Source organism: Dipteris shenzhenensis, chromosome 26, assembly GCF_047967505.1.
Source record: "Dipteris shenzhenensis isolate YYH24624 ecotype China chromosome 26, Dip_SZ_1.0, whole genome shotgun sequence".
Lineage (NCBI taxonomy): Eukaryota > Viridiplantae > Streptophyta > Polypodiopsida > Gleicheniales > Dipteridaceae > Dipteris > Dipteris shenzhenensis.
In genome coordinates, this window is record NC_141621.1 from 38,912,967 (window position 1) to 38,925,091 (window position 12,125).

General features: G+C 50.9%; 1 protein-coding gene across 1 annotated transcript in view; it reads right to left on the reverse strand.

Annotated features, from left to right (window-relative positions):
• LOC147885043 (putative methyltransferase PMT23) overlaps nt 1-12,125 on the reverse strand; it is a 74,009-nt gene that overhangs the window by 53,081 nt on the left and 8,803 nt on the right. The window contains exon 2 of the mRNA XM_087397776.1: nt 8,167-9,490. Within this exon, the coding sequence (XP_087253902.1) occupies nt 8,167-9,426 (1,260 nt within the window). The 5' untranslated portion in view covers nt 9,427-9,490. The remainder of the gene's footprint in view (nt 1-8,166; nt 9,491-12,125) is intronic.

Sequence of the window (12,125 nt, forward strand, 5' to 3'; positions counted from 1 at the left end):
TGGGAATCCTCCAACCTGCAGGAATGGCAGCATCGATCTCCGCTCGCCGAGCCTGGATCCCTCGTGCCGTACCTACTGCTACTGCCAGCTCGCCTGGGCTCAGCTGGCTATAGACGTCCCTCCAAACCTGGAGCGAGCGCGTGGGCCCACACGCCTAGAGCGCCCAAGGGATATGGAATCTCTCTCCAAGCTGGCAACCTGTATCATCTGTCACCTGGCTACTCCAGATCAGGGGCTATCTTCTGTCTATCTCCTCTCGGCAACTAGGGGGAATCTGAGAGAGGCTGTGTTGCAGCTTCCTCCAGACCGAGACGAGGCTACAGAGGAAGGGGGAACGGGGCTGAGTCAGTGGGGCAGAAGTGAAAATCCACCGGATAGACGGCTGCCAATCACCCCCTCTAGGGGGTACACGCGCTGAGACCATGCTGAAGCAAGAGCTTCCACGTCTGCCCTCCTGGGGTCAGCCTGCGGATGACTAACTTGCCAAGTAATACCTGACTCTGCAGTTCTGGATCTATGATGCCAAGAACGCCCTCTGTCTGGGGGAGAATGACCGTCTGCCAGGCGACCTAGGCTCTGGTGGTGCCGGAACCATCTGAGCCAGACCAAAGAAAGTTCCGCACCAGTCTCCTCAGCTGGGCTACACACGATCTCGAGAAACACCAGCAAGATGCCACGTACCAAGCGGTGGCAAGAAGGACATGGTTAACCACAAGGGCCCCGCTTGCCAAGGATAGCCGAGCCGTGCTCCAGAAGGCTAGCTTCCGTCGTATGGAAACTAGAACCGGTAAGAACTGCTGAGCCGGTGTGACATCCAGGCTGACCTGGAATCCCAGGTAATGTGTCGTCTGTCCTCTAGGGATCCAGCGAAACCCTAGGAAAATATCCCACTGTGAGCTGGCTCCTGGATCCGTAAGAAAACCAATTGACTTATGCCAGTTGATTTTCGCCCCAGCGGCTAGGCAAAAAACCTCTAAGGACAGTCTCACTCGCTCCAGTGACTCAATATCATCCTGCACATACAGGGCTGTGTCGTCTACATACTCGGAGTCCAGAAGTTCTACATCGTCTCGAATAGGGAGGTGCAACCCTTGAAGACCAGTGGCACGGGCTCGTAGGAAGTGAGTCATGGCCTCCGCAAAAGGGCTCGTAGGAAGTGAGTCATGGCCTCGACAAAAAATAGGAAGAGGTAGGGCGCAAGCGGGCAGCCCTGACGCACCGAGCGCTCGAGGGTGAATCTCTCCCCCATCCTGCTGTTGATGCTAACCCGGCTGACCTGTAGAGGCTAGCAATACCTCTGATCCACTCGTCCGGGAAATCGAACCGGGAGAGTGTACCTTCCAAGAAGGACCAATCTACCCTGTCGTACGCCTTCTCAAAGTCAAGAAGGAGTATGGCAAGGTGCTGGCCACTGTGCTGGGCCCACTTCGTCGCCTCTGAGAATGTGAAAATGTTGTCCAAAATGCTGCGATTTTAGACAAAACCAGTCTGGGTGTCATGGATCAAGTCATGTAGCAGGGGGCGGATGCCGCTACTGATCATCTTGGCGAGGATTTTATAGGCAGTCGAGAGGAGGGTGATAGGGCGCCACTGTCTGATCTCCTGACGGTCCCCCCCTTTGGGGATGAGGCAGATCAAGCATGTCACAAGGATCTCTGGCATCTGTCTGCTGGAGAAGATATGCTGGAAGGCTACGAGCAAGGGCTGGTGGACCTGCTCCCAGAAGGTGGTGAAGAAAGCTCTAGAAAGCCCATCCTCACCTGGGCATTTCTACCCATCAATAGCGCTCACCGCATCCTGCATCTCTGCCACGGTGAAAGGGGTGAGAAGGGTTTCACTCATGCTAGGCTGCATGAGCGACGGTGTATACCTCCACACCTCCTCCCTGCAACGGCGGGCACGGGGCTCTAGGGGATCCTGCTGGAACAGGAATCTGTAGAAATCTGTCACCAAGTCCTGGACCTCGTCTGAATCTGTCCTGACACTACCATCCTGTGCTCTAAGAGATCGGAGTTGTTCCCCTGCAGATCTCTGGCCATGGGTCCTGAAGAACTCTCTGCACATCCTGTCGCCTTTCCTAGCCCAAAAGGACTTGGAAGCATGAAACGAGAACTCTGAGCGTCGCTGTGTGCTCTCCTCTAGCATGGCTCAAGCTCTAACCTCCTGCCGTCTAAGCTCCTCAGAGCCTGGAGAAGACTGCTGCATCCGCTGTATCGAGGCAAGATCTCGTCTGAGACCCCTCTCCTTCGCCCACAACTGCTGCCTAACCTGAATCGCCTCCTGTTGACAGATGAGACTAGACTCGGCAAGAGCCTGAGCTACCTGAGCTGCCATATCCCCCATGGGGTCCCAATCCTGCTCCCACAAGTCCACTATCCTGCTGCGAACCGCTACTCTGGAGTAGATGGAGTCTGGGATCTGGCACGAGCGTGGAGGTAAGGAGTGAGAGGCTGAGTCTAGGACTAGGATGACTGGGGCATGGTCAGAGAGGATCGTCCCTGGAATCACTCCTGACTCTCCACCTCTACCTAGCGCCCAATCGTTGACATAGAAACGGTCCAACCGCTCCAAAAGTTTGCCTCCCTCCCTCCTGTAACCCCAAGAGAAGTCCAGACTCCCTGTCCATCTGCAAAAGGAAGGCTCCCTCTAGCTGTCCCGACCTCCCACAGCGAACAAAAAGGAGTCCCAATCTGCCTGCTCTGCCTGAGCTATACCAAGGAACTCTGGGCCCCGTCCCTGCTGATCCTCTAAGGTCTCAAGGTTATTGAAGTCCCCTCCTACAATCCAAGAATCCATCTCTAGCAATAAGTCTGTCAAAGAGCTCCAGAAAGCGGCTCTCTGTCTGAGGTCGGTCGGGGCATAGATATTGAGGATGCCGATGCGAGATCCCTCAATTTTCAAGCCCACCCAAAGCGCTCGTCCTGGGATCAGGGTGCCAAAACCACACACATGCTAGAGAAGCGTCCATGGAGGTACAGACACCCCTGCTCCTCCCCTACTCGCCAATCAAAGGTTCCCAGTAGGTGTGGGAGCGTCCTGTGAGGACCTTCCCACACTTACTGGTCTAAGAAGCTGAAAGCTTGTGTTCCTGCAATAGGAGCGCATCTACCCTTCCCACCAAGGCTGGCTGGAGCTCCTGTCTGAGCACCATCTTCTTGGGGCCGCGGGTTCCTGATGAGTGGAACCCGTTGACGTTCCAAGAGATAATGCGTATACTCATGAAGAGGGGAGATGGGCCACAAACAGTTGTCTGCTTGCGGTCGATGTCGAGGTGGTCGGAGGATGTCTAGTGTGCAGACGAAGGCGCTTCTATGAGGGTTTCGAAGGAGAGGATGGATCATCAGACCCATCCTCTAAAACCTTCAACAGAGGGGAGAGGCCCTTCGTCCCATGGTGGTAAGCTCTCTCTAACCAACTCGACGCCTCCGCCAAGGAAATACTGTAGAAGCCCGCTACCTCTGAGGTCCTCCACGGGCGGAGCCCTTCCGCGTAGATTCACTCCAGAGGCGGTCGTATAATGACCAAAAGGCGGAATCATTTGGCACTGTGGCACCAACGTCACCCTCCTTCCACTGCTGCTGAAGAAGCTCCGCTGCTCTGCTACCGATCCAGTCCTGCACCTGCTCCTGGGACTGATCTCGAATCGTCTCCCAAACATTTTCATTCGTCCATTGCTCATTCCCGTCACTGGTGATAGTGAAGGAATAGCTAGGACCATCGTGGGGGGCAAGGACGGACACCTTACCCTCCGCCCCCTTTCGGAGGAAGAAGATGCTGATGTCTAGGCATGCAGGGAAGGAGCCAATACCTGCTGCATCCAAATAATCCCAAGGTCCTGCTCGGTAAACTCCAAAGGTAGAGCTCTAGGAGCAACCCTTGGGTGTGGGGACGAGGATGAGGAGTCTGAACCAGAGAGAGGGGTGCTGGCTGTCGAACAAGCTGGAGTGGTGCTGACCATCTGCAGCGAAGGGCCTCTCCCCTCCGCCCGGCCAGGAGGGGTAGGCGCGGGGGAGGTCTGTGTTGGCTTCGAGGCCGCAGGCGTAGGGGGGGGGGTCCCTCGGGATCATGCTCGAGGGAGAGAGGGGGGCTGAAACCAAGGGTGCTGGGGGGGATCCTGGAGGGGGGGGGAGGTGGGGGGACCGAGGAGGGGGGGGGCGGGGTGAAGGAGGAGGGGGAGGCTGGCTGATCTTCTCCTTCCTATTCTCCTTCCCCTTACCGGGCTGCTGCTGATTGGTGAGCACAGGGGGCTCTTGCTGTAGATGGGAAGGCTTTTTTGGTCATGTTTTGTTTCCTTTCCGTTTTCTTTTGACCTCAATCCAGCCTTCCCCTTCGGGAGGGGGTGTCGATGCCTGGCGGGGGGGATCCTGAGTTGCCTGGATGGGGGCCATCTGAGGTTCTGTCCTCGTGAAGCGAGGGCAGGAGCGCGCCTAGTGCCCGAAGCCGTGGCATCTCAGACACTGATCCGGGCGACCAGTGACCATAATGCGCTGCGTCACCACACCTGTGTCCGTCTCAATCTCGAACTCTGAGGGGATACTCTGCGGATCTAGGACTGCCACTTTGACACGTGGCACCCCTTGGGCTGCCGCCGTATCAACGAAGGTGTCCTGCATGAGCCAGCCAAAGTGCGCCCCCAGGTCCTTGATGATCGGGTGAAGCTCGATTGCGAGGCCTGGGAAAATGAGGGTAGCTGGATGGCGAGGAATGCGGAAGCAAGCATCGAAGTCCGCTACACTGAAACCCCTATACCATGGGACCATAAGGATGATCTTCCCACCCACAGAAGTAGGGGACCATCTGACCATATTGCTCGCAGTTTGTGCTGAGGAGAGCTTGAGCCAGAAGATACCACGACCCATGAGTGCAACCTCCTCAATGTGGTTGTCACAACCGGAGAGGGCGAGTCGGCGGGAGAGAGGGCTGCTTCTGGCTCTAATCAGTCGAAATTCTAGCAGGCAAGGTAGCAGCGTGGAGCTATGGACCAGATGAGTTAGAGGTTCATTGCTTGGGATCACAAAAAATTCGACTAATGAGTTTGAGTTCATTGTTTAGGGTTCCTGCGAGTTATGAGTTTACCATAAGGATACTGCACGTGGAATGTTTCATAGTTCATATTACTCCATTGCGACCTCAATGCAACTAGCATGCAAATGCATAGTTGAGGATGACTCTTTCACGATTAGAGGTGCACCCGGAGCTATCTTCTCGGACACTTCCACAGTGCTGGAGAGTTGATGGCGGAGTCTTCATCAGCTTGCTTTTCAGATTATTCGTACACCATGAGCTCCAGAGAGGGTGTTAGAGTTTAGCATCTCATGTGTACAAGGGCTTCTATGTGGGTGTGACAGTTTAGTATCTCATGTGTACAGTAAGTGAGTGAGGGATTCTATGTGAATGTCCCTACCCCTTTCAGGATAGGTGTCAATATACGATTGTTTTGTAGGGCACATTGGCCTAGGTAGTAGGGCACTTTAGCCCATATTGTAGAGTAGGTAGGCCAGCTTATATGGCAGGCTACCATGGCCACCCTTGGGGCCTAACCTAGGGCTCAACCGACCCAGCCTGGGTCACTTGACTGGCCCTTGGGTCGGCCATGTGGCAACCCCTTGTGAGCCACCGCAGGCCTTATTTATAAGGTCCTGCCTCACTGATGTTGGTAGCTTGTTTTCCTCCTCTATTTAGGGGTTTACCCTGCTGTATATACAGTTTCATTGCCTCTCTCTCTCTCTCTCTCTCTCTCTCTCTCTCTCTCTCTCTCGTATGCTCCTGCACTCGCCTCTCATAGAAACTTACCCGACTTCTGGTGGTCCTCCTGCTGCAAAACTGTATGGGCACCTGAGTAAACCTGTTGGCGTAATGGTTCACCGTCTCGGTATCCCCCTGGCTCATCTCAAAGACCTGACTCTACAGTCTGCCCAAGTACTAGGGTGGCAAGAACCGTGTTCTAATATCCTTCAAAAATTCGTCCACCCCCAATGAAGTGTCTCCTCGTTTGCATCATATTGGTTCTTCTCCCACTTGTGCCACCAAGTAACCTCCTTGCTTGTGAGATGCATCAATGCAAGAATACACCTTTCGCTGTGGTTAGTAGGCAAAATTGGAAAAAAGCTTCCAAACTAGTTAAGCCACAAAATCAACACTAAAGGTTCAGTCTTACCATCATACTAAAGAAAATTGAGCTTCTCAGGAAAAGAAGCTTTCATAGGCTGCTAGACTCTCTCCCTTCCTTCATCTCCCAATGGGCGGAGTAGAGAAATGAGAAAATGTCGGTCCCGTTCTTCCTCCCCTCCCCTCTCGAGCGGTGTGCTCTCTAAGCTCCCTGGCTTCTTGAGCCTTGCAATCACACTCTTCTTTTGCCACCCGAGCTGCTCTCTCGCACTCTCTGGTGCCTGCTCATGATCATCCCACATCTCTAGGAGCTGAAGCATGAGAGCAAAGAGACTCTCTGACTATTGTTGCTGCATCTACAGCATGGTCTACATCATGGCTACCATGGCGGAAACTGTCATTGGGGCCTTTGCAACCCCTGGAGGTACTATTGGTGGTGGAGGGCCGTGAGAAGCTGGATCAGTCTCCACACTGGGAGTTGGACTTGTCATTGGCATCCATGGTGTCCTTTCTGGATCTTGTCTGGACCATAAAACAGTGGGCTGTCCCTGAATTTCCCTCCCTATCTCATGAAAGAAAATTTGAAGCTTTGATACCAATGTAGCAGAGAGAAAGCCTCACTCACTCTCTCTCCTACTCAATCCTACCTGAACTCAGAGAATATGCACTCAAAATACAATTGGAACTATGGAGTGACTGTGAGAGTCTAAGGGAGGGATATAACGGGCCTCTGAAGAGGGAAATAAACAACCGAATAAATGTATGCCCAATAGGTTGAATACAACTAAAAGAATAGATATTGTATGGAGGGGATAACCCTCACTGCAAAAGACTAAGAAGCACTGTATAGAGGGAACTACACCCTCACCATACGAACTATAAACTGCTGGAAATAAGGGGCTGCTCTGATGTAGACCACTGCTGTTGCTGTCCAGAGCTGAACCGGGACCTATAGATGAGCCTGTAGATGCCAAAATTGGGCAGATCTGCTGCTCCCTGATCCAGGCCTGATCTGCTGCTGATCTAAACAGCCTGTAAATGTGAATGAAATGAAGGGCCAAGGGGCCGCCCTTATATAGGCCTTTTAGGGAGATTGGCCGACCTGGTTGGATGGTCAATGCCGACGTTGACCTTGGTCGGCTGGTCAATGCCGACCATCGACCAGGTCGGTCAAAAACTCAATGGTGACCCAAAAGTCAATGTTGACCCGAAAGACAACACGTTGACTTTTTTTACCAAAAAATGGTTTTTTACCTGCGTTGCCTTTTGAGGCTGCCTGGTGGTACTTTCTAGTGCTGCAGCCTGTAGGCAGCATGCCACAGGTTGTGGATGCCTGTGACACATAATGCCATCTTTTAGTTCAAAATTCCCCCCAAAAAAAAAGTACGAATGTGTGTGTACTTAAGCCTTCATAACGGTAGAATATACTTGTTCTTATAAAATTGAGAAATCACCACTTGGATGAAAATTTATATGGAACTCCCATGTCCTCTACAACCATATCGCTGTGAAGGAGAGTTTTCCTATGCAGAAATCTGCAAATCCTTCAAACTGTCAATGACACCAATCTGATACTTCATTGAAATTTAGACTTGTACATGTTCTCATGAGTTCTTTGGCATCTTCGTTTAAACTACATGTGCAAGTCTCTCTGCTGTGCATTTGCAAGAGTGTTTAACTTAAAGTTAAGAAAGTAATTTGAAAGCATTACCCTAGTGATTGGAGACTAAAACACAATCCAAAAAGAAAGCTTTGTCTGCAATCATTCACTAACTAATTCTTACTCCATTGAATAACTTACATCCCCAATTTGCCTAGTTTATCAATTTACTGTACAGTGTTGTGTCACTGTGAACCAAACAGTTTGTGGTATTCATCTGGGAAATCTTGAAAAATACACCATCAATAGACAAACATTGGAAGAGCAAGCATTATCACCAGTCACAAAAACAAGTTTTCCAGGATTTTTTCTAAGAGATAGTGAATGCTGTCCCTTTGTCAAACAGGCTTTTCTCCTTAAAACAAGTGTAGAAATGCAGTAGTGAGACAAATTCTTACCTCATCCCTGCTGCGGGGCCACCGTATTGGCAATTTATAGCCCTGTGGAAAAGGGACGAGGCACAAAGGAAATTTATCTGCAGAAGGACAGTGTCTCTCACGATGCTGGAAACGTCTAATAGAAGGCAGATTCTTTATTGCTTCCTTGTTCTCAAGGCAAGGAATATAGTCCATGGCACCTTTCCATTTACATATCTTCCAATCATATGCAAGTGCCTTTTCAGTGCTCTCTTCTCCTGGTTCATAACTTTTTTCTGGTGGCTCTTGAGCTTGCTTCTGTCGATCGGAATGTTCTGACATGTCGTTCTTGACATCGTCTACTACATCAGCTCCACGTTTTGCAACCTCTTCCACCTTGGCTTCCTTCTCTGGAGCATCCTTATTCATTTCATTACCAGCATGCTCCTCAGTTCCTATTCCAAACTCTCCCTCACTTTTTCCTCGCCCTTGTCCCACATTATCTCTCTGCTCTTCTTCTTTCCTCTCTCCATTTAAAGACTCTGATCTGTTGCCCTTGTTATCATGCACTAAATCTTGTCCAGATTTAGCATCTGTCTGAAGCTCTGTATTTACGTTTTCTTGTGTCTCTGGTACACCACCATCAGTGACCATCTTTTTCTCCTCATTCGATTCTGTGACCTGAGTGGTCCAGTTTTGTGGCATCTCTTTATTTTCAGAAGTGAGCTCTAATTCTGCCCCTGCTGTAGCCTCCGGCAGCTGGACCTTCTGATCTTTATTTCCTCCCACCACCTCCTCATGCTGAATAGCATCACTGTCAGCAATATCATCGCTTTGAGCTTCATTTTTTTCCTCCTTTCCAGATTCAAAATTGGTGATATTTTCTCGATCCTCCTCAACAGCATCTTTGTCTTTGCTACCTTCAATTTCAGTTTCATGTTGGACTTCACTGTCCTTACCCTTTCCATCAAGAGGTCTTCTTTCGAACTGATCCTCACCATTATCTACTTCTTCAGTGTCTTTACCAGAAGTTTCTCCATCATGATCTCCATTTGTGTTGTGACTTAGATCTTGTCCCTCACCTTTGATGTGCTCTTCTCTGGATGCTTCTAAGGTCTCATGTTTCATAGGGCCATTCCTTTTATTCTGAGTTGGATGATCACTGATTGTCTCTGGAATCACTTCAGAAGACGGACTCAGCAACCACACAGTCATCAGGAAAGCTCCTACTAAAACGACTCCCATCACCAGGAAGTAGGATGGCACTTGTCTCTCTAGCCTGAAATGCTTTGATACGGCCATATTGCTCAAGGTAGAGGATTAATTAAATACTAAGTGCAATCACGTATCAACATTTCAGTGGTATCTGCAACATTTACCAAGAAGATATATTTCAAAGTTTTTCCAAACAAGAAAGAAATTATAGCTAATCCCAACTCCAAGTTATAACCATAAACAGAAGCAGTCACCTTGCTGTTCAACTCCTGAGGATGTCCAGCTTGTTACAGAGAAGTGATACTTCAGAGTGTTCTCAAACAAGCATGCAATAAAGGTGTCCTAGAAAATAGCACTCTTTCTAGGAGGCAAAAAAGACTCATATGCACTAAAAATGATTGCAATGGATCTAGCCAGCATGCTTTTCGCGTGCAAACTGAGACAACCATTGGATAGACGGCCAGACAAAAAGCATAGTCAAAGAAGCCTGCTACCAACAAAGCAGTGATCCTCGTGTTCACAAGAATCTGATATCTTGATCACGAGCTGTGAAGAGTGATTCTCTGAAGCTTAAATTCGACCAGTCTTTTTATCCACAGATGTTAATAATCTACTCTTACGATAATATAAAAATAGCCACCAGCGACCTGGAAGTACATTTAACTTATCAAAGAGTACATTCTATAGCTAAATGAAACTGAAAATGACAAACAAAGAGGAGCAAGTAATTCTTTCAAAATGATAGGATGCTAGTCCAAGAACCAAAGCTATGGTTTCATGTGAGGTCTCAGCTCAAATGCACTCTATTTAGTTTCCATGTTATGTTGTTACCACATTTTTGGTAATTTTGTCATCAGAATATTGATGTTGGGCCTTTTTGAAATGGAAATATGTATGGGAAAACAATTTATTTTGGAAAAAGTCTATATAAGAGAGTTGTAGACTTTCCAGCAGGCTACAGTTTTGATAAATTGTAATTTACATGGTTCAATCATTTGGATGGTGAAATGATGGTCCAAAGAGCATGGAAAAGCACTTTGGATTGGTTTTTTTGCTTGGATTTTTATGTCGAATTCTGAAACGCAGATTTGAGGCCAAAAAGTAGCAGATTTTGGCACAAAGAGAGAAAGATCAAAGTTGCAAGGAGTCGAAGACGGTTAAAAGTCGTCTTATTGATTATTTTCAGATTCCACACTGTTTGGGAGATACGTGGCTCTGAATCATAGTTCAAAGAAACATCTCAATACTTTGAAACGTGAAACGTTTCAATACCTTTCAAAAAAGCAGGGGGAGTTTTAAAATTCAGTTTGTATTTTTGGGTCTCAAAAATGCAGATTCGTATGGTATCCTAAAACTATGCAAAACAAGCTGAAAAGTCACAAAATGATTTCATACAATGCCTATAATGATTATACTCACTAGCACTGGTCTTGCAGAACGCGAATCCAGTGGTGCTCCTGCGAGCTTCCCCTCCCCCCCCTCGCCGTTCGCTCTACCTCCCCCTAGCTCCTCCCCTCGCCGCGACCACCCCCACCCCTTCCCCTCCGCCCTCGACCCCCGTCCCCCCTCCCCCTCACCCGCCAGCCACCTCGCTGCCCCCTCGCCTCACCTCCGCTCCAACCCGCCCCCTCGCCTCCGCTCCAACCCGCCCCCTCGCTCCAACCCGCCCCCTCGCCTCCGCTCCAACCCGCCCCCTCGCCCCCGCTCCAACCCGCCCCCTCGCCTCCGCTCCAACCCGCCCCCCTCGCCCCCGCTCCAACCCGCCCCCCCCACTCCAACCCGCCCTCGCCCTCGCCTCGCCTCCGCTCCAACCCGCCCCCTCGCTGCTCCCTCGCCATCCGCCCCGATCCAACCCGCCCCCTCGCTGCTCTTTCGCCCCCTCGCTTCACCCGCCCCCCCGCCTTCATTCCGCTCTCCCCGCCCCCCGCTTCACCCTCCACCCCCGCCACTCCAACCCCGCCCCCCCCACCCCTCCGCGCCCTTCCGTATTCCCCGCACCCCGCAGCCTTCCCCACGCCCTCTGTTCCGACCCCCCCGCCCCCTCACTTCGCCTCGCCCGCCTCACCCCCAGGCTCCACCTCCCGCTTCGTCCCCCTTCTTGGGTGGCAGCCTGTTTTTCCTCATCGGAAGCTTGCAGTTAGTCTTGGCGGTATGGCGGCCCCCTGCTCGGATCCGGAGGCCCAGTCGGACCCTCCCTCTCCAGATGCCTACCGCGTTATCCTGACAGAGCAACAATCATCTCGTGTTCAGGAGGTTGCCATTGACTTTGCTCGTACCTCTGTTTACGGTAGAGTCATTGGACACTCCCCCTCCAGGTCTACCATCAGGGACTGGCTCCAGTCCACTCTCCTGCTAGAGGATGGCCATATTGAGGAGGTGGCCCTTATGGGAAGGGGCATCTTCTGGCTCAAACTCTCCAATGAGAAAGCTGCGAGCAACCTGATTGCAGGTTCCCCCACATCGGTGGATGGGAAGATTATCATGATAGTCCCGTGGTACCGTGGATTCAGCGCAGCGGATTTCGATGTTCGGTTTCGTATACCTCGCCACCCAGTGACACTAGTTTTTCCAGGGCTTGCTACTGAGTTGCGGCCGATTGTCAGGGACTTGGGCTCCCACTTTGGCTGGGTTATGCACGACACCTTTGCCGACGTGGTGACCACGGCAAGAGCTCCCCGAGTCCGTGTGGCTGTGGCGGATCCTGCGACTCTCCCTGCAGTGATCGAGATTGTGACAGGTGCCGGCAGCATCACCCAGAGCATGATTGTCACCGGACAGCCAGGTCA